General features: G+C 46.2%; 1 protein-coding gene across 1 annotated transcript in view; it reads right to left on the reverse strand.

The window, feature by feature from the left end:
* Fstl4 (follistatin like 4) overlaps positions 1 to 14,962 on the reverse strand; it is a 433,548-nt gene extending 418,586 nt beyond the window's left edge. Inside the window, exons 1-2 of the mRNA XM_085694933.2 lie at positions 14,773 to 14,962; positions 4,782 to 4,917 (exon numbers count right to left, since the gene is read on the reverse strand). Of these exons, the coding sequence (XP_085551059.2) occupies positions 4,782 to 4,907 (126 nt within the window). The 5' untranslated portion in view covers positions 4,908 to 4,917; positions 14,773 to 14,962. The remainder of the gene's footprint in view (positions 1 to 4,781; positions 4,918 to 14,772) is intronic.
* Positions 14,963 to 21,865: the final 6,903 nt, after the last annotated feature.

The raw sequence follows: 21,865 nt of genomic DNA on the forward strand, positions 1-21,865 counted from the left end.
GAACCAAAAATGGCTTGCACTTGGGATTTGGGAGGATTTGAGACTATTTACACCCATATAATGAGCTCTTGGAGGCATGGAACCCAAGCCAAAACATGAAATTCATTTATTTCTTATACACATAACCTGCAGAAAATGTTAAAGATTTACTTATCTTCAATTATGTGTTTGTGTGCCCGCATATACTACATGAGTACAATGCCTAAGGATGCCAGAGACATGTGGTTCCCTGGAGCTGGAGTTAGCATGAATTGTGGGCCAACCCACATGGGTACTGGGAATGGAATTTGGGTCCTCTGAGAGTACAAAATGTACTCTTTTGTTTCTCTGTTTTTGTTTTGTTTTGTTTTTTAAGACAAGGTTTCACTGTAGCTATCAAGCTTGTCCTGGAACTAGCTCTTGTAGACCAGGCTGGCCCCAAACTCACAGGGATCTGCTTGCCTCTGCCTCCCAGTGCGGGGATTAAAGGCGTGTACCACCACCTCCCAGCCAGAATGTACTCTTAACAACCGAGCCATCTCTCCAGGCCCTGCAGTAATTTTGCAGGATATTGCTGGTGCCTGCATTTTTGATCACAACCTGTCACAAGAAGTCGGGTGTGGGGTTTTCTATTTGTGGAGTCCTATTGGTTCCTAAATGACCTATTATGTTGGATTTCAGATTTGGGGGGTCAAGAATGAGTAGCTTATCTCGCCCATGGTGTAAGGTGGGAAGAGAGACAATGAAATAATATTTTAAGATTTCAGTGAATTCCACCCCAGAACTGTTTCTCTGAAATCCAGAGCATCATCAGCATTCCAGGCCACATCCTGCTCCTCAGCTGTTATAAAGCAGCACACCCAACAGCTGCATTTCTAATCCACATCTGTAAAATAGTAAACTCCTGGAAGCTATTTTAGCTCCAGTCTTTGTACAAGAAACAATAATTTACTAAAATTCATATTGGTTCTATTTGCTTTCAAAATACGTGTTTGTATGCACATGCACATCCGTTGGTCATTTAATCTTCATTTACTCTTAGGAGAATGAAGTAATTGTAATAACTTTAAAGACAAGTCAACCCTTATTAATGCTTCCCGAGTACCTAGGAAACCTTGATAATCTTTGGACACACTGCTGCCAGGGAGAAAAGACCCAGAAAACCACTTTAATATTTATCAAAAAGTCATTTTGCTGCAGCTGGAGGGATGGGTGAGGCGGTAAAGTGTTTGCTGCCAAAGCGTGAGGTTCTGATTTTGGATCCCAGCATCCACATAAACGGCTGGGCAGGTCTTATTAGACAGGTACTTCCTGGCCAGCTGCATGTCTCACAGGCATGGGTAAATTAGTAAGTGTATCTGCAATCCCCATGCTGGGGAGACAAGAGGACCCCAGGGGCTGATGGGTGAGCTGGCCAATCAAAGACCCTATCTCAAAGCATAAGATAGAGAGTGATAAAGACACCCAACACTGACTGCTAGACCACACACACACACACACACACACACACACACACACACACAGAGAGAGAGAGAGAGAGAGAGAGAGAGACACGTGCACACGAATGTATACAGAAGAAAAAATGTTGTTTTGTCTGATTTTCACTTATTTTAGAATCTCAGAACTCTCTCTTGGTTTGGATTCTTCCCAGAAATAAGACTACCTCAAGAAAATTCTAGAAGACCTTAGTACAGCTTGGACAGTGAGTTATGAATATATGATCAGCTACAGTTCAAAGAAGAAACTTTGATCTGGAAGCCATGATCCTCAAGGGAAATCTTCATATCAGTCAGCAAGATGTAAGCTCAGAACTGCAAGCCACTCCCAGCTACCAGGGGACACTGTTTACTGTCCCACCATACACAGACCTGTCTGTGGGTAGAAAGGCCACCCACCCTTTGGATTTTGCATCAAGTTTTGATTGACTTAAAAAAAATTCCATTTTGCTCATAATAAGACACTGAAAGGGAGAGAAAGATAAAAAAGATCAGCTTCACCTATGTGCAAAATAAAAGTAAGTAGGAAAAAAGATAAGAAGGAGCAATAAGGGGCTAGTGAGAAGGTGCTACTCTTGCAGAGGACCTGATGTCTTAGTTAGGGTTTCTATTACTATGAAGAGACATCATGACCTCGGCAACTCTTATAAGCAACACGGTCACACACCTCCTAATAGTGCCACGCCCTATGGAACAAGCAGTCAAACACCAGAATCTACGGGGGCCATACCTATTCAAACCACCACACCTGGGGTCAGTTTCCAGCACCCACATCACTCCAGGTGATCTGATGCCCTCTGACCTCTGTAGTCTAGAATGCATGTGGCACACGTAAACTCACCTCCCCTCCGACACACACACACACACACACACACACACACATAAATAAAAATGAGCAAATCAATCTTTCTTTTAAAGATTCAAAAAGCTAGCCCATATGTGATTAATAGTGGTCTAAGAAGGTTCTAGAGAAGGAGTAAGAACAAGAGCTTAGGTTAGAGCAGTGGTTCTCAACCTTCCTAATGCCGCAACCCTTTAATACAGTTCCTCATGTTGTAGTGAACCCCCCAACCACAACATCATTTTCCTTGCTACTTCATAACTGTAATTTTGCTACTGTTAAGAAAAGCAACATAAATATCTGTGTTTTCCGATGGTCTTAGGTAGCCTCTGTGAAAGGATCATCCAACCCTCCCAAAGGGGCTGTGACCCACAGATTGAGAGCTGCTGGGCTAGGGAGACCTCAGTAGGAAAGAAGATTTGCAATGCAAGCCTGAGAATACCTGAGGCTTGCTGGCCAGCTAGCCCGATTGAAAACCTGCTCTCTCCAGGCTCAGGGGACCTGTGATAGAGGAGGACGTCCCACTCTGGCCTTGGCGTACTGTATGAACAGGCACCCATATACGTACATACCAGAGGCTGGGAGGCATCCAGACCATGACCAAAGTAGGCAAGCACCTCCACTGCAGCAAATGCTCTGCTCCTGCTAGCTAGACACTGACCAAAGCCACCCTCAGCTTCCGTGGACTCACCCATTCACAGCCTGACTGCCTCATTAATCAGAGCTAGGTGCAGGCTCAATGAGCTAAGGAACAGCAGAAAACAGAGCTACAGCGGAGAGGTGTGCCCGAAGGCCAGCTGTACCTGCCCTCACCCCTTCCTCCTGGAAGCAGTCAGTGACATTCCAGGACTTGGGAGCCGGAGCTGGAGCTGGAGCTGCAGGGAAGATGGGGGTAGGCAAACAAAGAGAGGCCTTTCTCCCATGCTCAGCACCTGCCTCCCCGTTGTTACACAAAGCTGAGGTGTTAAGAGCTCACACAGGAGGCTCTGGGTGATGTTAACGTGCCTCCCATTTACCACCAGCTAAATCCCACTTTAATTAGCCTGCCTCTTAATTGAAATAAGTGATTCACCAAAGAGGGCCAAGGAGCCCCCCACTTCCAGGAGAGTAAGCTACCTGTAAGGCCTGCCTGTTTGCTTTCCTATTAAATATTCAGGGATGGATCTATAGGACTTAAGCAGTGGTTTCCCCTAGGGATGTGCATACAAAAAGGAAGCCCTTTCCACATGGGAAATGTGGCTCTCACCGGCCCAGTGGCGGCTGCCATTATAGGCTTTCAAAGCAACATTAAGGAATGTCCTTCATAGATTTAGACAGGAGTGATAGTGTTTCTATTTAATCATCGGCTGGAGACAAAAGCACACTGCACCAACTTCAGCAGCAGCAGCAGAAGTGTGCATTAAATTACTTCCAAAACTCCCCGAAGAATAAGGCTTGCAGGTTTGGGATCGCATGACAATTAAGTAATAATGAGAGAGAACTCTGTGCCGTTTGATCAAATAATGCATTAATCCTAACACACACTGTGTGTGTCTCTTATCTGCTCTCCGAGTATGTTGACTTTTTCTGGTAATTTTGATTTCTCCTTCCCCAGGAACAGAGACACAGGTACAGAAAAAAGGACCGGGCATGTATCAGTGTAAGACAACGGAAGTGAGGACGCCTGAGAGAGCCCCGATAAGGGCTCAGCTCCTCAAGGCAAAGATGAAACTCCCAGGTAGTTCTAATGAAGGGGTACTTACTCTCTTTCAAAGTTCAGCCCTTTCACAATGCATTTTCTGAAGCTAACCAGCATTCCATATGCACCCTAAATCCACGAGGCCACCCCAAATTCACTGAAGCTGCTACCTTGAGTAGCGCTGGCCTGTGGGATACTTAAGACTAGAGATCACTAAGCACTTAGCGGTCCATCCAGGCCCTCTGGGGAGGTTTCTGAGAGTAAGTTTTCTAGGCTCTTTAGAAGTATTTATATACACCTAGCATGCCATTCATCATTCTTGTCTGTTCATTAAAGCGGTCTCCCTCAGGACCTCAGCTCCCCAATTCATTCCAAGCTTGAGTCTTTTTTATCTATATATCCTAAGAGGGGTCCGTTTCTTTTAAGACATATTTTGTCATTAAAACACTTCATCAGTTCTTATGTGTGTGCTCCACCAATTAGTCAGAAGTCATGGGTTTTTATTAAGTGCACAGAAGCGTCAGTCCTAGAAGGGTCTGTGTGGCAGGATAAATGCACAGTGAGAAAGCATAACGTAGGGACATGCTCTCACTGGTGAGAGATTCCGGGACCACGGCCCTCCGGCGATGAAAATGCCTGTTGCCTCCTCTCGTCCCTTACCAAAATAGGAGTGCAATTTGAATTTACACAGTGGCACAACTGATCTACAGGTGGGAGAGAAATCAGACACTATAATGTTGAAAAGCAACCTGTATGAAACATCATGTCGGTAGTTACCAGACCATACCTCTGCCTGGGACTCTCTCAGAACCACACTGGGGCTTCTGCTGGCTCCGAGGTCCATCCATCCCAGCACAGCTGGCAGGGAGACCCCAAGCAGGGCGAGATGTGGCCAGAAGCCTCCTGGTTTCATTTTGTCCAGCCTGTTGGGAAAATAACAAAGGCTCAGCGGGGAAGCGGTAGGAAGTCACAGCAGTCACAGGGGAGGTGATGGACATACAGAATCAAGTTAACCTTGGTTTGTAAAGTGCTTACCAAGCAAACATGGGGCCGAGTGTTAGCCCCAGGACCCACATAAAAAGCTGAGAATGACAGTTTGGATCTCTAATCCCAGAGCTGGAGAGGAAGAGAAAGGCAGATCCCAGCGATTCACTGGCCAGCCAGCACCGCCTAATTGGTGAGCCGTGGATCAGTGAGAAAAACACTTTCTTGCAAAAATCAAGATGGATGGTTGGTAAGGAACCACAGTCAAGGTTGAATTCTGGCTCCCATATGCACATGCAACCACACACATGGACACCAGTGCGCACGCGCACACACACAGACACAAATTTATTAATCTAAGCATGAACTACACTATAAACCCTTTGTTCTACTTGGGAGAAGTAGCATTATTTCTGGGCCTCAGCACACTGTCTCTAAATGGGCACAGTAATACAGACCTCATGGGGGTGCTCTGAGAACTGAATTAGTTGGTATCATGCACATAGTAGAACTCTATAAATGTAAGTCATTTGTGTCCCACCTGAACTGCCACCAACGGCCACATCTACAGGGACAACCAGAATGGGTCAGCCGAGTCACAGCTATTGGGCAAGTACATGCCTCAGTTTCCTGAGAAGTCATTTGGAGCTAGGCACATAAGCTTAGGAGAAGCCTAATGACCTAAGTGTGATCCCCTAGAGCTGACTCCTGCACACATATCCCCACATAAACACGTACTAAATAAACACGGTTCGAGAAATGTTGATGAGGAATAATATTAAGAGTGTAGTAACTTCTCTATATCTTACACCTCAGTTTACAAAATGATGAACTTCAAAATAGCGTCATAAGGTCTATAGTAGTTTAGTTTTTACAGCAGAATCTGAGCAGCCAATGAATGCTAACTAAACCCCAATAACCTAGAAGTTGCTTCCTGACACTCTTCTGGTAACATTATTACCTAAAGTCCTAGAATGAAACAAAAGAACAATTCAAGGTAACCAAAGACATAAGACCCGCACAGACGGACGAGACGTGGGCTTGGGTGTGAGCGGTAGTTAAGAAACCTCAGGTGTACTGGTGGTGGCGCACACCTTTAATCCCAGCGCTCAGGAAGCAGAGGCAGGTGGATCTCTGCGAGTTCAAGGCCAATCTAGTCTACAGAGGAGTTCCAGGACAGCCAGAGCAGTTACACAGAGAAACCCTGTCGCAATAAAAAGAGAGATAGGCAGAGAGAGAGAGAGAGAGAGAGAGAGAGAGAGAGAGAGAGAGAGAGAGAGAGAGAGAGAGAGAAACTTCATGTGCTAAGGTACTATGCTGATGGAGTGAGGATAGGCTGTTCCAGGTGTCTTAGTAACTGCACTTTTTAAAATTTTTATTAGGGTGGCATGTGTGTGTGTGTCTGTGTCTGTGTGTGTGTATTTGTGGGTGTGGGTGTCTGTGTATGTTTGTGTATGTGTATGTGTCTGTGTATGTGCCTGTGTGTGTGTTTGTGTGTGTTTGTGTCTGTATGTGTGTGATGTGTGTGTGTGTGTGTGTGTGTGTGTGTGTGTTGTGGAGGATATGCTGGAGGTCAGAGGACAACTTGTCCGAGTCATTTCTGTTTCTCTCCTACGTGGATCCACATGGATCAGGTCACCAAGCTGAGCCATCTTGCTGGCCCACCTGCTTACTTTTTAAATAAAGTTTCCACTGTAAGTGTATGTTAGCCATAATTTCGATGATATCTAATTGCAGGCTCTCCATTGTAACCTGTAACCTTGCCCAGAGAAGGAAACATGTAGCACTCTTTTAATATTTATTTATTATGTATATAATATTCTGTCTTTGTGTATGTCTGCAGGCCAGAAGAGGGCACCAGACCTCATTACAGATGGTTGTGAGCCACCATGTGGTTGCCGGGAATTGACCTTTGGAAGAGCAGGCAATGCTCTTAACCACTGAGCCATCTCTCCAGCCCCAACATGTAGCACTCTTCAGAGGCCAGCACCCCAAATGACCTGGCCTGGGGACTGGGCTACAACCCGCATCTGAGTCAAAAACTTGGGGGCCTGAGATACCTTGTAGCTTGAAGATCCCATCCCTATGCTCAAATCAACAGCCTTGGATAACTTCCAACTCTGGACCTCAGCCGCTTCAGTTGGGGAGCTCCTGTGGGGGTTGTTAAAAACTGGGCAATGGTAAAATATAGTAAACAGTAAAATACAGAACCAACAATTAATTAAAAAGCAAATGCACAATGAATCCAAGGGGGCTCTGGCAATGCTTACCCATGCTACATCTCACCTCCTCATGGCAGCCTTGGCTCCAAGCATACCAGGCTTTGCCTCACACGTGCCATGTGACCAAGCACTACCACCAAATGCTGCCTGAAACTCCAGGGCTCAGGGCCAAGACTACTGCATGCTCTGAACCACAGGTTTCACTGAGCAAAGTTTTTTTTCGCCCTTATGGAAACATAATGGTTTGATTATAGAAGACAAAGTCTTTTAATATTTTCCTCCTGTCATTCCTCAGCATGTAAGTATCAAATGAGTATATATATTTGGATGGCATTGTGTAAGAATGTTTGATTTTTAAAATTGCTATTTGAGTTGCTGGCTGGAATTCCATAAAACTTGTTAAATGAATTTTGGCTCAGGAGCAGGACAGAATTTCCAACCGTCTCTGAAATGGTCCTGAACACCCTTCTGCCATTTTGTTCTGTGTATTTAAGTGACACAGTGTTCAATACTGACAATTATAAAATCAAAATATTAATCAGCTCCGAGAAACACCAAAGATGCTCTTCCTCCCGCAGTATCAAATGTATGCCAAAATTTAATTCCTTCTGCACATCATCTTATGAGCATGCAAATTTACTTTCATCTTTAACGAACAGTAAAAGTACATATATACTAAAGAATTGTTTTAAAATACATTTCTTGGGGGCTGGAGACATGGTTCAGTGGTTAAGAGAACATACTGTTCTAAACTTCTCTTGCAGAGGACCCAAGTTTGATTCCCAGTATCTATATCAGCCTACTCAAGCTCCAGGGGAATCTGATGCCTCTGGCCTGCAGTGGGGTGGGAGGTACCTCCTCTCTAGTACACATGTACACACACACATGTACACACACACACACACACGTGTTACACACACACATAATCAATAAATTTTATTTATTTATTTATTTATTTATTTATTTATTTTGTTTTTTAGAGACAGGGTTTCTCTGTAGCTTTGGGGTCTAAGTAAAAGTCAGTCGGATGGTGGTGGCACATGCCTTTAATTCCAGCCCTTGGCAGACAGAGGCAGACAGATATCTGTGAGTTCAAGTCTAGGCTGTTCTACAAATCAAGTTCCTGGACAGTCAGGGTTGTTACACAGAGAAACACTGTCTCAAAAAGCAAAAGCAAAACAAAACAAGTGGATGCCTTTAAGATTTATCATCAGTAAATATATGATTTGTAATCTAATTTGTATAAGAGGCGAAAAGGGATCAGGAACAGTTTTAAGAATCTGACCTAGACATGGGACAAAGGCTGTCACTCGGTCACTAGTGCTATGACCATGGTCACCAAACAGACCCACTTGTGCTGTGTTCCAGGTTCTTCTGGCTGCCTCCCCATGTGTGAGACAAAAATGCCCACTGAGAAGAAAAGGCAAACTTGGGACACTACACTCTGGCTTATGAGATGACAAGGTATCCAGGGATAGCTATCTTTCAGAAAGACCTCCAGAGACCCCATTTCTTCCTTCCTTCCTTCCTTCCTTCCTCCCTCTCTTCCCTCCCTCCCTCCCTCCCTTTATTTTTTTATGACATGATTTCTCTGTGAAACAGTCCTGGCTGTCCTGGAACTCATGCTGTAGACCAGGCTGGCCTTGAACTCACAGAGATCCATCTGCCTCTGCCTAACAAGTGCTGGGATTAAAGGTGTGCACCACCACTGTCCAGCTCATTTCTCTATTTCTTTAGTCATTCGTTTTTGACATCTGTCAGCAAAGCTGAGCTACTGAGAAAGTAGTCCAGGTGACCAGTAGCTATCATTGGAACATCACCATCTCTAAACCTGATGAGAACTTCGCACAGTGTAGCTTTGGCTGCTACCTTGAGGCCTGTGACACCAACCTTCAGCTCCTGACCCTATACAAAGGACGGACAGATCTCAGGGGAATGAGATGGTGGAAGGAAAAGAATCTCCACACGTGGGGCTACAACAGAGTATTTCCCATACTTGGATCATTTTGTTTCTTCAAAAATAATGGCAACTCCAAATTCTTCATGAATTATCCTCTTTGAACCTGGAGCCACATTGCAGACTGCAGATGGCCGCTCCCGGACTTTTGCATGTTCTAAGAGCTAACTATAGCACTTCAAGCTAGACCGAGAAAGACTATGCTTTTTTGTACTGTACTTAGTCCTCTTACAGAGACTGCTTGTGAGGTAAGTGCCTGCATTCAAAGGTCTACTTACCTCCTTTATTATGCCTCCTTGCCCAAACCCACTAAAAACAGAGATAATCAAAATCTTTCTCAATGTACAGAGTCAACTCCTGGAATTATGAAATATGCAAGCCACAAAATCTAATGCTTTACTTTCAATTTTCTTAGTAATCTAAGACAAATTAGTAATAAAAAAAACACCAATGGTGTTTTATTATTAATGGATAGTATCTAAATAAAATCTATTCATTTCAATTATTGTCTTGGCAAGTATGATGTAGCATCATTTAAGAGACGGGTCCTGAGAGTGAGTATTAAGTCAGCTGGATTCTGGGACCCCAGCACCAGCCTCGGAAGCTGGAGCTGAGGCTGATCTTTATTCAGCTTGCATTGAGGTTCCCTATTAAGACCTTATTTGAAGACAGGGAGACGCGTGAGCCAGATCAACTGCTGAAATAGCCTACACAGCTTCTTTATAAAATGCAGCTCAGTTTGGCCACCACTAGCTGATTTCATTTACACTGTGGATGTGTCTTGGATGTCATTTTATACAAAAGGTGATTGACAATTCATTGCATCGAGAACAGCAACAGCCTAAAAAATTTCAGCTTGAGTTTTATGACAACTCAGTCAATAAAAAAGAAGAATTAATATTGGGTCTAAATCAATTTTGATGATCTGTCTAATAACCAAATAGAGACTCTCTATTTGGTTAACACTCACCTAGCAATTACCATGTGTCAGGTACTATTCTAACTGCTTCACAGGCATTCACTCATAACCCTCATCATACTCCCTACGGAAGGCAATGCCTATCCTTCCTCTCCATCTCCTGACAGAGACAACAGGGTCACAGGGAGGGTAAGTACCCTGTCAAGGATACATGGCATGTAAGTCAGCAGGTGGGTGGTTCTGTTACATCCTGTCCCTCAAGGCCTCTCCACCCTTGGTAATATTTAATCTTGGTAGGCAGCTCTTTTTCATATGACAGAGTCAATCTATACACAACAAACTGGGAGTCCCTTCTTGCTCCAAAAGCTGCCCAGAGCCAGCTTCCTTTGCTTGTCAGGGCTCTGACCATGGTCAGAGATTCAGGGTAAGGGGAAAGAGCCAAGCTGTCACCCTTCTGTATCTCACCCCAGAGTGGGTGCAACTGTGCACACTCTCCAAGAAAAATCGCACAGAATTCTGGGAGGCAGGGATGCTCCTCCAACTCCAGGGAGCACAAGTCACTTTGAGGACATCGCTCTGTTAACTGAACTCATTGCAACTCCAATGTTAATAGCCTTGCCAGCCTTTAGCAAGAGTTCCTCCATTACAGATCTGGGAATGAGCTACTCACAAGGTTGCAGATTCTCTTTACCAGCCTAGACTTCCTTCTGAGACTACGCTTCATTCATTGTCCTGGATAGTCCTGGATAGACCCCAAGCACTGGTTCTAACTCCACCAGGATGGAGTCCCTGAGACAGCGTCTTTTTCCAAACAACTCAGGGCATTGGTTAGCAGATAAAACATCTTCATTTGAAGAGAGGCACTCCAGTCTTTCCTCTGGTCCCTACCTGGCGCTCAACATTGTCCCACGGCCAGGAGAACTAGGTGCTAGCCTGCCTGATGTAGCTTCAGTTAAGTCACAGAAGGTTTGGAACCAAGGCACTGCCCAGACCTAGACCCTAAGGCAAGCATCCCACCTCCTGTACACCCGCCTGTGTTCTTTCACTACTACAGACTTACAGCATAATGCACTCAGGTTTGCGTGTTCTTGCAGGTTGTGTTTGTGCTTGTCAATGCTGTAGCCTCTCTGTGCAAACCACAGGACTTCCTGACGTTGTAAAACAGGCTTCTGTCTGTGCTATCTTTCTGTGTTCAAAATTACAGAGTTATGACAAATTAGTGTGATGTAACATTCCAAATGCCAAGTTGCTTTTTCAAGAAAGTTGAAAAAACTGTGACTAAAAACTTAAGTTATTAGGGAAGGACTAAAACTAATATGAATTCATGTTTGAAAAATAAGATCTTCCCCCATCCAGAGACCACAAACCAACATGTACGCAGTATTTACTGTGCAGTTCCTGTGACCAGAGTCTTCCGCGGGTGATGGGCTTAAGATAAGTCTTGTCTATTCCTGTAGCCAACCCTATCAGGATGAGCAGGAATGCTGGCCACCGGGGACAACGCTCACCAGGTCTCTTTCTCTCGTGACCTTTATTCCAGAACACGGGCACATTACCAGGCCAGTCACCATGGATTAGTCACACACAAATGGCTTAGAAATTACAAAGATGACTCGGTAGAGCCTCAGAGAGAGCAATGAGGTCTGTGACCCTGGGGGTACCTGCATTTCCAAACATTGGCTTGACACCTGAATTGGACTTTATTTTACACCGAGTTCTGTTGATAGTCAATGAAGAGAAATCCAACGGGGAGCACCCCAGAGCCCTGTTGTCCTCTTCTGTGTATTTTCCCAAATGGTGTGGAGAGCGGGGTCAGGACTCTAGTTTTGATCTGTGTCTTTTAGGAAAAAAGAAAAAGCATTTCGAATTTCCCCAAATTGTCCCTCAAATATCAACCTGGAGAAGATAAGCCTGTAACTTTATCGGGTTAACATCATAATTAAGTGGAATTGCATTTTCTTTTTAAGTTTTTCATACATTGGTTTATTTGCTTATCTATTTATTTATTGTGTGTGTGTATAAGTCAGTGAGGTGGAGGAATCCATTCTTTCCTTCCACATGTGGATCTTTGGGCTCAAACTCAGCTGTCAGGCTTGACAGCAAATGCCTTTACCCTCTGAGGCCTCTAACCAGGCCTGAATTGCATTTTCTACTAACTATGCACTCTCTGTATTTTCCAACAATGGATGAATTGGCTACCTAAATTATTCCAGGTGCAGTGCATAAACTGATGACATTCATCTTGGAATGTTTATACATTCACCTGTGGCTTCTAATCACCCTATCCTTCCGACCTTTAGGTAATACTGTATTAATACATTCTTTTAGCTGTGGTTTTTCCATTATATTTGATGTTATACACCTTAGCGTTATGTATTAAGAGGTAAAACACTTCAGGAGAGATAATCTCCTGAAATATCTAATTTTATTAAGTTTGGAAGAACAACAATAACTGCGTATAAGCTACACAAGAAGGTGGGAACTTGCAGAAAAAAAAATACCTCCAGAGATAGGGCAGCCATTAAGGATAGGCTTGGGAAATCTTAACCGTTCAGCGGTGGTCCCTGGGAAAGTCTATTAAGTAAAACAGAAGATCCGCACATGAGGCCACAGTAAATAAATAGGTCCTACAAGTCCCTAGCAGAAGGTAAAGCATGGGGAGTGACCTAGTCCCAAGTCAACAAGCTGGCCCTTTTCTGGGAGGAAGAACTAAAAGCCTTTCTGGAATTAGCAAAAGTTGGTGACCTCAAAGTTCTAAGAGGAAAATAAAAGCCACCGGGAATTAGTAAAGTTAATACAAAACATCCAGTGGACCCTTTCTTTGGATGACCTCTGGTTCAAGCTGAAGTCTTTCTTGGAAGAAGGAGGTGTTGGTTCCCAAGAAAGTCAGCGTCCAGCTGATGGTGGCAGGAATGGCCTGACGCCTGCAGTCCCTTCTCACACAACTGAAATCGGAAGTGATTAAGCTCTGCAAGGCCTAGGAGGGTTGGACGGAGAGATGTTGGGGCTCTGATACCACACAAGCCCTACTTACTCCCCCTGCCCATTTTCTTTCCACACCAGACAGAGTCTATCCTCAGAATCAGAGGGACCAGAACGATGCTGGCCAGTACCAAGGATGAGAATAGATGGTTAAAAATGACTCTTGTTTCCCCAAATGCTGGTGGGTAGGTAAATAACTTGGGGGCTTTCTGGGGAAAGTCCCGATGTCTTCTTCATGCCCCCATTTTTTTTCTCTTAAAAAATGGCAAGGGGTGTTGCTGTGCATGTTTTTGTCTAGCAGTCACCCCATTTCTGTGTTAGGCGCATAAAAGGAAGGTGGATTTGGGTACCTCACGGATAGGAGATATCTAGAACAATTCTTGAGGCACAGGCTTGCCACAGATTTACTAAGACTAAAGCTACTGGCGCTGTTTTTCACTCATGGAAACCTCGGTGGAAGCGACACCTAGAGGGGAGTGGAGGGGAGACTACAGAAGCGCTATTCATCAGTGTCAAGGGCCGGTTTTCTTGAGGGAGGGAAGTCCTCTGGGCAGTGCAAGGTGGACCAGTTCTGAGAGCAAATACAGACCGGGGCGGGGGGGCAGCTCCCAGGGAATTCTGAGTAGACCAAAGCACAGCACAGGTGCTCGCCACAATCAGGGCATCCAAGCTCTCCAGACAACTGTCAGTCCCTCGCAAGAGTTTCAAGACACGAAGTCCTCAGGTGGTAGGCATGGGAAACCAAATGGGACATGGCTTTGTCAGCTGCAGGGAATGCTCAAAGCCTCGTGCTGCAGTGGTACCCAAACTCTAGACGATGTGCGCCCCAAGAGCAGCACTCTGCCTGCGTTCCCCAGGTTCCCTCTGAAACTTGGGAATGGTCTCTCTTCTTTTACCGGGGCTAAGGGAGCAAGGAGAGGGGAGACCACTCAGCACAATCGCTCTTAGCACCAAGACCCCAACCTGAATGTCCTCAGGACAAACTGCTCCCTGGAGATTTCCCAGTGGGTTCCAGCAACCCTTTACTGGCAACAACTGTGGCCTCGCAGAATTAGAGACATGGGGTCTCCCGAGCAGGTTTCTGCTCGGATGTCCTCAGCGAGCTCTCTACACCGGGACCGTGGTGGAAAATGAGGGCCAGGAGAGGCGCAGCTCATCTTTTGGCTGCGACAAGGGGACGCAAGTTTCCCCGCAAAGCGGAGGGGAAGGAAGTGCAGAGGATGACCGCCCCGCACTCTAGATCCGAGCCAAGGGCATGGGTCCGAGCCAGGGTCTGTCGCTCGCCAAGGTACAAGAGAGGCCATTCGGGGTTCAAAGCCTAAGAGAGGCGCCTGCAGGGTCTCGGTGCGGATCGCGAGCTTGGGCTCAGCGGGAGCGGTTCTGCGTGGCGCCCCGCGCGCCTATAAGAATCGCTCCGTTCCCCACGGCTGATGTCCGGGTGTCAAGCCGCAGATGCCCCAGCTTTAGCCTCCCGTCCTAGTGCATCCAGGGTGGCCCTGCAGAGTCCCGGCCCTGCGGTCCCGTGCCCGCGGCCAGACGCGCAAACTTGGCTTTTCAGGCGTGGGCAGTGAGGACCAGCGAACGCCCGCACCGGGCCCTGCAGCGAGCTGCGGACCTGCGGGCATGGGGACCTCGGCGGGCAGCAGCGGGACGGGCTGGCGGCAGTGGCACGACTCGGACACCCGCATCTGCTCCAGAGCTGCGCCCCGCTTACCTGCGGCGGCCGGGGCCGAGAGGAAGACCAGGTGGCCGGACTCAGGTGGAAGGGAGGGAGCGCCCCGTGGCGGCGACAGCGGCAGCAACTCGGCCCCCGCGTTCTCCGCTGGGTAGTCTCCGGCTGTCAGCTGGTGTACCCCGGCGTGCTAGAGGCAGTCCAAGCTCCAGCTCTCGGAGCCTCCGCCGCCTGCCGCTGTGCCACCGCTGCCGCGGCTGCCCTATTTCTGCCGCCGGGACCGGAGCCCGTGACGTCACCCTCCGGGCCCCGCCTGCCCAATCGCCGCCACCTGTGCTCGCCGCCCGCCCGCCCGCCTGCCGGTCAGACCCCGCGGCAGGTGTGGAGCAGCCCGGTGCGCACGCGGGGCGCGAGGATTCCCTGCGCCCTGCACCACCTGGGCAGGGCGGCTCTCTTTCCCCTGGATCCCGGGAAGCTCAGCAGGTGACAACCCCCTGCCTCCTTTCTCCTCCTCATCCCTCCTCTCCTCCAAGCTCCTTTTCCGGCCAGCCTCCCCCAAGGTTGTGCTTTGCTCAAAGCGCAGAATTGTTCTCAATCAGCGGCCATTTCTCGTGAAGCCCTAGCGGGTCGGTACACTGCACCAGAGAGATGTCCCTGGAGCAAAATTCTGGGGACACTCCTCCCTGCGTTGAGAAACAACTACCTGTGAAAGAGCAAAGTTTTCGTTACTCCCAACTATAGGCTCTTAAAAATTCCCAGGTGACATTTGCCAAGCCAGACCCATTGCCAAGCCGGGAGCGTGTCTTGTTCCTAAAACAAGAACATCTTCCCCTCTCCCGATCCCGAGACAGCGCGGCTTCCTGGCTTTTCCAACTTCCTCTTCAACCTCCACAGCTTTTGATATGTGCTCAGATAAGTTGCAAAAAACCACCTTTGTCACTCCCGATCTAACCTCACACTTGAGAAAGCAGCACCTGGCAGCTAGGCAGGGGTGGCTGGAGCCTCTCCAGGTCCTGCCTCCTGCTGTGTGGTAGGGATGCCCAGTGGCTTTTTGACTTAGGAATACAGTGCCCTGCCCCATGCCTTGGGATCTCTCCTGATTTGCATGAGGGTCCAACGGGGATTTTCTGGAGACAAGGTTAGTTAGATATAAAAGGAAGTGGGGAAAATACTGAAGGGCTGGTGGAGTCTTTCCTTCCACTGAGTACAAGCCACTGGACTGGTTGCTGGAGTTAGCCCGCGGGGAGTGAGCCTACTAGTCTTTCTTGCTCAGGTTTTTGGTCTGGTATTTAGCTCTCCTTCTACCATTGTCCAGCGAGTGGTGCAACTCAGACCCACTTGTGTAACTGCTTCCCAATGGCAACACGAGGAGACTTCCAGGTCTTAGGCAGCTGTGACTTGCCCTGTGAACGCCAAGATTTGCATTCAGATAGAAAAAAAAAAAACAACTCCGTGCCCTGGGGCTGTGGCCAGCAGCAGGCTCTCTGCTATTTGACCAGATTTTCTGCCAAGGCCATCCATGAATGAATCCCTGAGGATGGCGGGAGGCTGGATTCTTTGAGTAAATCTGGAAATCTAGGAGGTGTAGTGATTTCCATCTTGAGAAAAAGAAAGGAGTGGACATAACAGGTAGCAGGGAAGTAATGTCATGCCCCATCTGGACTTGCGCTCTAAGTCCACAGACAAGGTTAAACCAAATGCAGACTCCCCTTCTAAGTAAGCATCAAGCCCCCGAGGGAGCTGTACAGTATTCCAGCCAGAACTTGGGCGCTTTGCTTTTGTTTGTTTTTTAATAACTAGGGGTCATGTATAAGTCAAGGCCTGCAGACTGACCGTAGACCAGAAATAGTGATGCTTAATGTTCTGAACAACACCGGACTTCTTCATGCCTCCTGAGGAAGGAGGAGAATGAATCTGCTGTAAACCAGCTGCGCTGAGCGCTCTCTGAGACCTGGCGCTGACCTCCACAGTGAGTCCTTGTAACCAGTGGGCAGAAACCCAGAGTGGGATGAGGAGTCACCTTGGAATGAAAGAGTGAGGTGTGAAGGGTGAAGTCGGACAGGCCTGCAGGAGGCAGCATCACGCGCCACACTTTGACACCTTTTCCAATTGCTCTGGGCTTTCATCTTCCAGCATAATTCTTGGTTTACTAGCACACCCCAAATTGGGAACTAGGCTAGGTTTCCCACAGAGAGTTTCAGAATTGGCCTGCATCCTTGTTTCAGAACTTGCATGCGTACTGCTTCTCATTAGCTAACTAGGGTGCTTGGGAAAGTTTTGTTTTGTTGTCTTTTAAGGTAAAATTTGAATTCCATACAATAAAGTAAGTTTGGTGTGGAAGGGCTCTGGACACAAATTTTGTTCCTGTCCTAGCCCTCAGCCTTAGTGATTGGTGAGCATTTCAGCAATACAGATTCAGAAACACAGAAGAAAGTGATTAATATACTTCTCTACAGATCAAGAAGTTTAAACATTCCTTGTTTTGTTATGCTTTGAGACAGGTTCTCACTGTATAGCCCAAGCTAATAGTGACTTAAAAAAAAACTTTACCAGTATTTTTTAAAGATTTATTTTTCATTATGTATATTTGGGGGTGGGGGTGTCCATGCATGTGTAGGTACCCAAGGAAGCCAGAAGAGGGCATCAGGTCTCCTGGGAGCTAGAGTTACAGGTGGTTGTGAGCCACCAGGTATGGTTCCCAGAAATCAACTCTGCAAGAGAGGTCCTGGTTCCTCTCCATTGAGCTGTCTCTGCAGTTGGCACTGCGCTTTTAAGACTCTCCCCTCCTTCTCTTTCCAGGTTGCATACGTTTCCTTTAGTTTCATTCTGATTCCACAGAGACTAGGGCATGCCCCATTTCCTCCAGAGCAGTCCCACACTGTCCCTATCAGTGGCTATGGGTGAGGTAGCCAGTCTGGGAAGCCACGTGACAAGGCAGGAAAACAGAAACAACCTCCTTACTTGTCTTCCATGATCAACCTTCTGCAGCCTGCCACCCTCCAATGTCTTTTTCTTCTGGGCTCCACTTGAACTTGGTGGGCCAAATACGCCACATCCATTCAGAATTCTGCTTTTTTCTCTCTCATGTCAAAGCTGAGGGGGCGGGGGGTGGAGTGGAAGACGTAGGAAATTAATTTCCTTTTAAATTTTTGTTTATTTTTATGTGTATGGGTGTTTTGTCTTCATGTATGTCTGTGCACCATGTGTGTGCAGTGCCCATGGAGGCCTGAAGAGGGCGTTTATCCTCTGGAACTGAGTTACAGGTGATTGTGAGCCATGATGTAGGTGCTGAGAATTGAAGCCAGGTCCTCTGGAAGGGCAGTCAGTGCTCTTAACCACTGAGCCATCTCTCCAGCCCTAGAAATGAAGTTCCAAGACTACTTTCAATCCAAAATGCCCATCTTCGCCACACTAGTTGTTATGTCTCAAACTCGGGACAAATGACTAACCGGGGTGCCTATTTAACATAGCAAAGTGTATGCTGGCTGGTAGGTTCTCAGCGAGCCTGTATTACTGAGTCATCCTGGCTGGCACACCCCGCCCCCATCCTCTACCTCTTCAATCATTGAGCTTTACTTCTGTTCCCCCAGCTTTCCTTCCCTATATAACCCAGCCACTGGGCTATGTGGTCTCTTGGCTCCTGGTTCCTCTCTCTTCCTCCCTCCATCCCCAGTAACATCCCCAGTTCATTCTACTGGCCCAGTTCAGCCTGGACCATTCCAGATGCCTTTGGTTGTTTTTCTCACTCATTTCTACAAAGAACTTTCTCCACCATACCTGGGAGCAGTTATGTCCTCATCTTTTTCATTCGCAAGTCTTTATAGAAGTTGGTCTCACTTTGATTTGAAAAGATCCCTGATATCAAAACATCCCGAGTCCAAAGTTAACACTGAACTTGTTAAACAGTGGTTCATGAAATCATGCAGAGATTTTGGGGGATGTGAGCAATAAATTCTAAATCTACATGAAAAATTACACTCAAAGTAATTGTGTGTGTGTGTGTGTGTGTAAGAGAAAGAGAGAGAGAGAGAGAGAGAGAGAGAGAGAGAGAGAGAGAGTATGAATGCTGTATGTGTGTGTAGAGGTTCACTGTTGGGTGTCTTTCTTGTTATTTTCCACCTTAGTTTTTGAGACAGGGTCTCTCATTGAGCCTGGAACTTGTCATTTCCATTAGACTGGATAAAGAGCAAATCCCCAGGATCCACCCATCTCTGGCCCCAGCACTGGACTGGCAGGGTCATGTCTCCATGCTTTGCTTTACTAAGGGTGCTGGGGGTTAAAACTCAGATCCCCATAGTTATACAGTAGGCATTTGGCTCATGGAGCCATCTCTTAGTCTCAGGTGATTGTTCTAAGTGTGCAGGAGGCATATGGTCCACGGAGCCATGTCTCCAGCCCCAGATAATTGGTTTAAGCTTTGGTTTAAGCAGAAGAGAGGCATAAAGATAAGAATGGGGTTGAGTCAGGAGATAACTGCGATCGAGGGATTTCAAGGCTAATGAAGAAGCAGTTGGGTAGAGGAGGAATTTTATTCACAAGTTACGATGAATGAGAAGATGGGATGACGGAAAGGGCATTGTGGGTATTAAAAGATGGAGGGAAAAGAAAAATAAAGCCCTTCTCCACGACACTGCTCCAGAGACAAAAGCCCCATTGACTCCCAGAGGCTAGATTGATGGCATGAGGAACCCCAAGGAAGGCTCCGGTGATTGAAGGAAATTGAACTTACTATTCTAAGAATTCAGGGCAGCTCAAACTTTAAAATCAGAATGAAAAGACCAGGCCTCCATGTAACTAAGAGTCACAGCCTGCTGAGGTCAGGAGAGAGGGAGGACAGAAGGGCCTAGAAGAAAAGCCAAGGGCAGAGGGGCCAAGTGCATTTTTAAAAGTGGGAATACAAACTCAGACATTCATCACTAATATCGTCTCCTTGATAGAGTGTTAGCACCTACTAGTTGCCCTTGGTGTCTTTAGGGAGGTCAGAGGAGAAGGTTCTCTCTTTGCAGGGCATAGAGCAGAAAGATAAATAGCTAGGGAAAGGTGCGAGAGCTTCTAGCAGCAGTCGTTTCTAGAAGGCCAGAACAGTGATGGGGAACGGATTGATAGCAGCTGGACCAGAGTGGCCTAGCCATGGACCCACTTGGAAAGGGGGAGAAAATAGAGATGTCACTAAGGGCCTGAGGCTTAGACAGACTTGAGTTCCGATTGTAGGTATCATGGGGAACAGGGGAGGCTTCTGAACAAAGGAAATGACATGATCCATGGTACATCTTTAAAAAGTCATTCCAGCTATAGACTAGACAAGGAAAGTGTAGAGAAGAAGTCAGATATTGAACGGTTAAGACAAAGTTCTGTCTAGCATACCAATATTAATATTGCCATCACATCATCATATAATGCATATTAAATCATAATTATGCATGGCCTCCAGCCCTGAAACTAAATCTCAACCATAATTCTAAACCTCAAACCTAAGCCTAACCTTAAACTCTAGCCTTAATCCCAATTCTAATCCTAGTCCCCAGCCCCAAACACTAAGTCTAACCCTAACCACCAACTCTAACCCTCATCCGACAATAACACTAAATGCTAACCCTAACTAATCATAAACCCTCTCCACATGCACCCTCATCCCCACCTTAAGCCCTAACCTCAACTCTCACCCTAAACCTTATCCCTAACCCTAAACACTAACGTTAGTGATAAAATGTATTCCTAGCCAAAACCACCAATTGGCTGGAAAATGCCAGAGTTAGATCTGACTTTAATCCTTGTGTTCACTATGGCCATTCTGCACCAGTTACATACTGCAGCCAACCCATGTCTCGAAATCCAACTCCTATAAATAGGTAAGGTATATAGAGAGTCTATTTATGTCAGCCTCCTTATCACAAACCCTTGTCATGAAATAAAACCAAGCACGTAATCTTGAAGACCCCTGGTAGACTCAAAATTAGTTGCAGACTCAAAATTCTTCTCTCTAGGCTTTCCTGACTGTAGCATGTTGCTCCTGTTCAAAATGCTCACTGTCAGTACATCCAAGACGTTCATGGTGATTGCTCAATCAAAGCACCGAGTTTGGGGCCCCAACGTTAGCCAAGGAAACCAGAGAGGAAACTTCCTGCGGAATAAAGAGAATCCCAGGAAGACACGGTTCCTCTTCTCTTGATGGCAACATTAATCACAATGGTCTTGTATACTCATGGCCACCAACTTTTGCTCTTGAGAATAGCTGCGCTGACCCATGGAGGATGGAAGAGGAAGGACAGGAAAAGAATCTAGGTCTTGAGTGAACCACTGATGTAACCAACTTTGAAGCTTCTAAATTGGGACTTAGGTTTCTCATGGTTACTAAATCAGTTGAATTGGGGATTTCGCACTGCAAGCAGTAGAAAAACATATCACACAAGAAACCAAAGAAGAAATAAAAGCCAGTGCATGACCAGGGAAGAGAACAGTAGGGAGGCATTCCTACTTTGCATGTGGGAATGTGCTCCGCATGCTATTTGACACGGTCTCCATGTGGGCCAAAGTGCGAGGGGTTTGGACTTTAACCCAGAGCTCAGATTGTGGCAGTTTTCTAGTATAGGGAATATATGACCAACCAGGATCCTTTAGTTCTAATTGCGCTAGATAAAGACAGTGGGTGCATAGCAAGTGACTTGACAGGATGCTTTAAAGCTGACGAATGCGTGTGCACACATCAGCCTTGCCTGGCCATATGTGACTTGCAAATGTCTTTCTCTACAACTCTGTTCAAAACCATTTTTAAACAATCCTGCCATTTTGGTGTAGTATGTACCCAAAAGAGGGATCTGTTGTTTTCAACAAAGTCTTTTAGGGTATTACGTAAATATTGTTTCCTGAAGTTGAAGGAATAATAGTCATAAGATAAATGTCACAGTCATATTTTATTTTGTAAGTTTTTTTTTTTATAACAGACATGATCTTTGTTAAATTCTATGAAGAAAGTGTAACTTTCTGACAAGCACACTAAGAGGTGACATCATAGCAAATTGGAAGACTGTGTAAATACTGATGCAGCATTAATCACAAGCAAAAAATATCTTCCAAAAATTGACATCGAAAATTCTGGAACTGGGGCTGGGATACAGCTCAATTGGTAGCATGCCTC

Source organism: Myodes glareolus, chromosome 9 (genome assembly GCF_982192425.1).
Source record: "Myodes glareolus chromosome 9, mMyoGla1.1, whole genome shotgun sequence".
NCBI classification, from domain to species: domain Eukaryota; kingdom Metazoa; phylum Chordata; class Mammalia; order Rodentia; family Cricetidae; genus Myodes; species Myodes glareolus.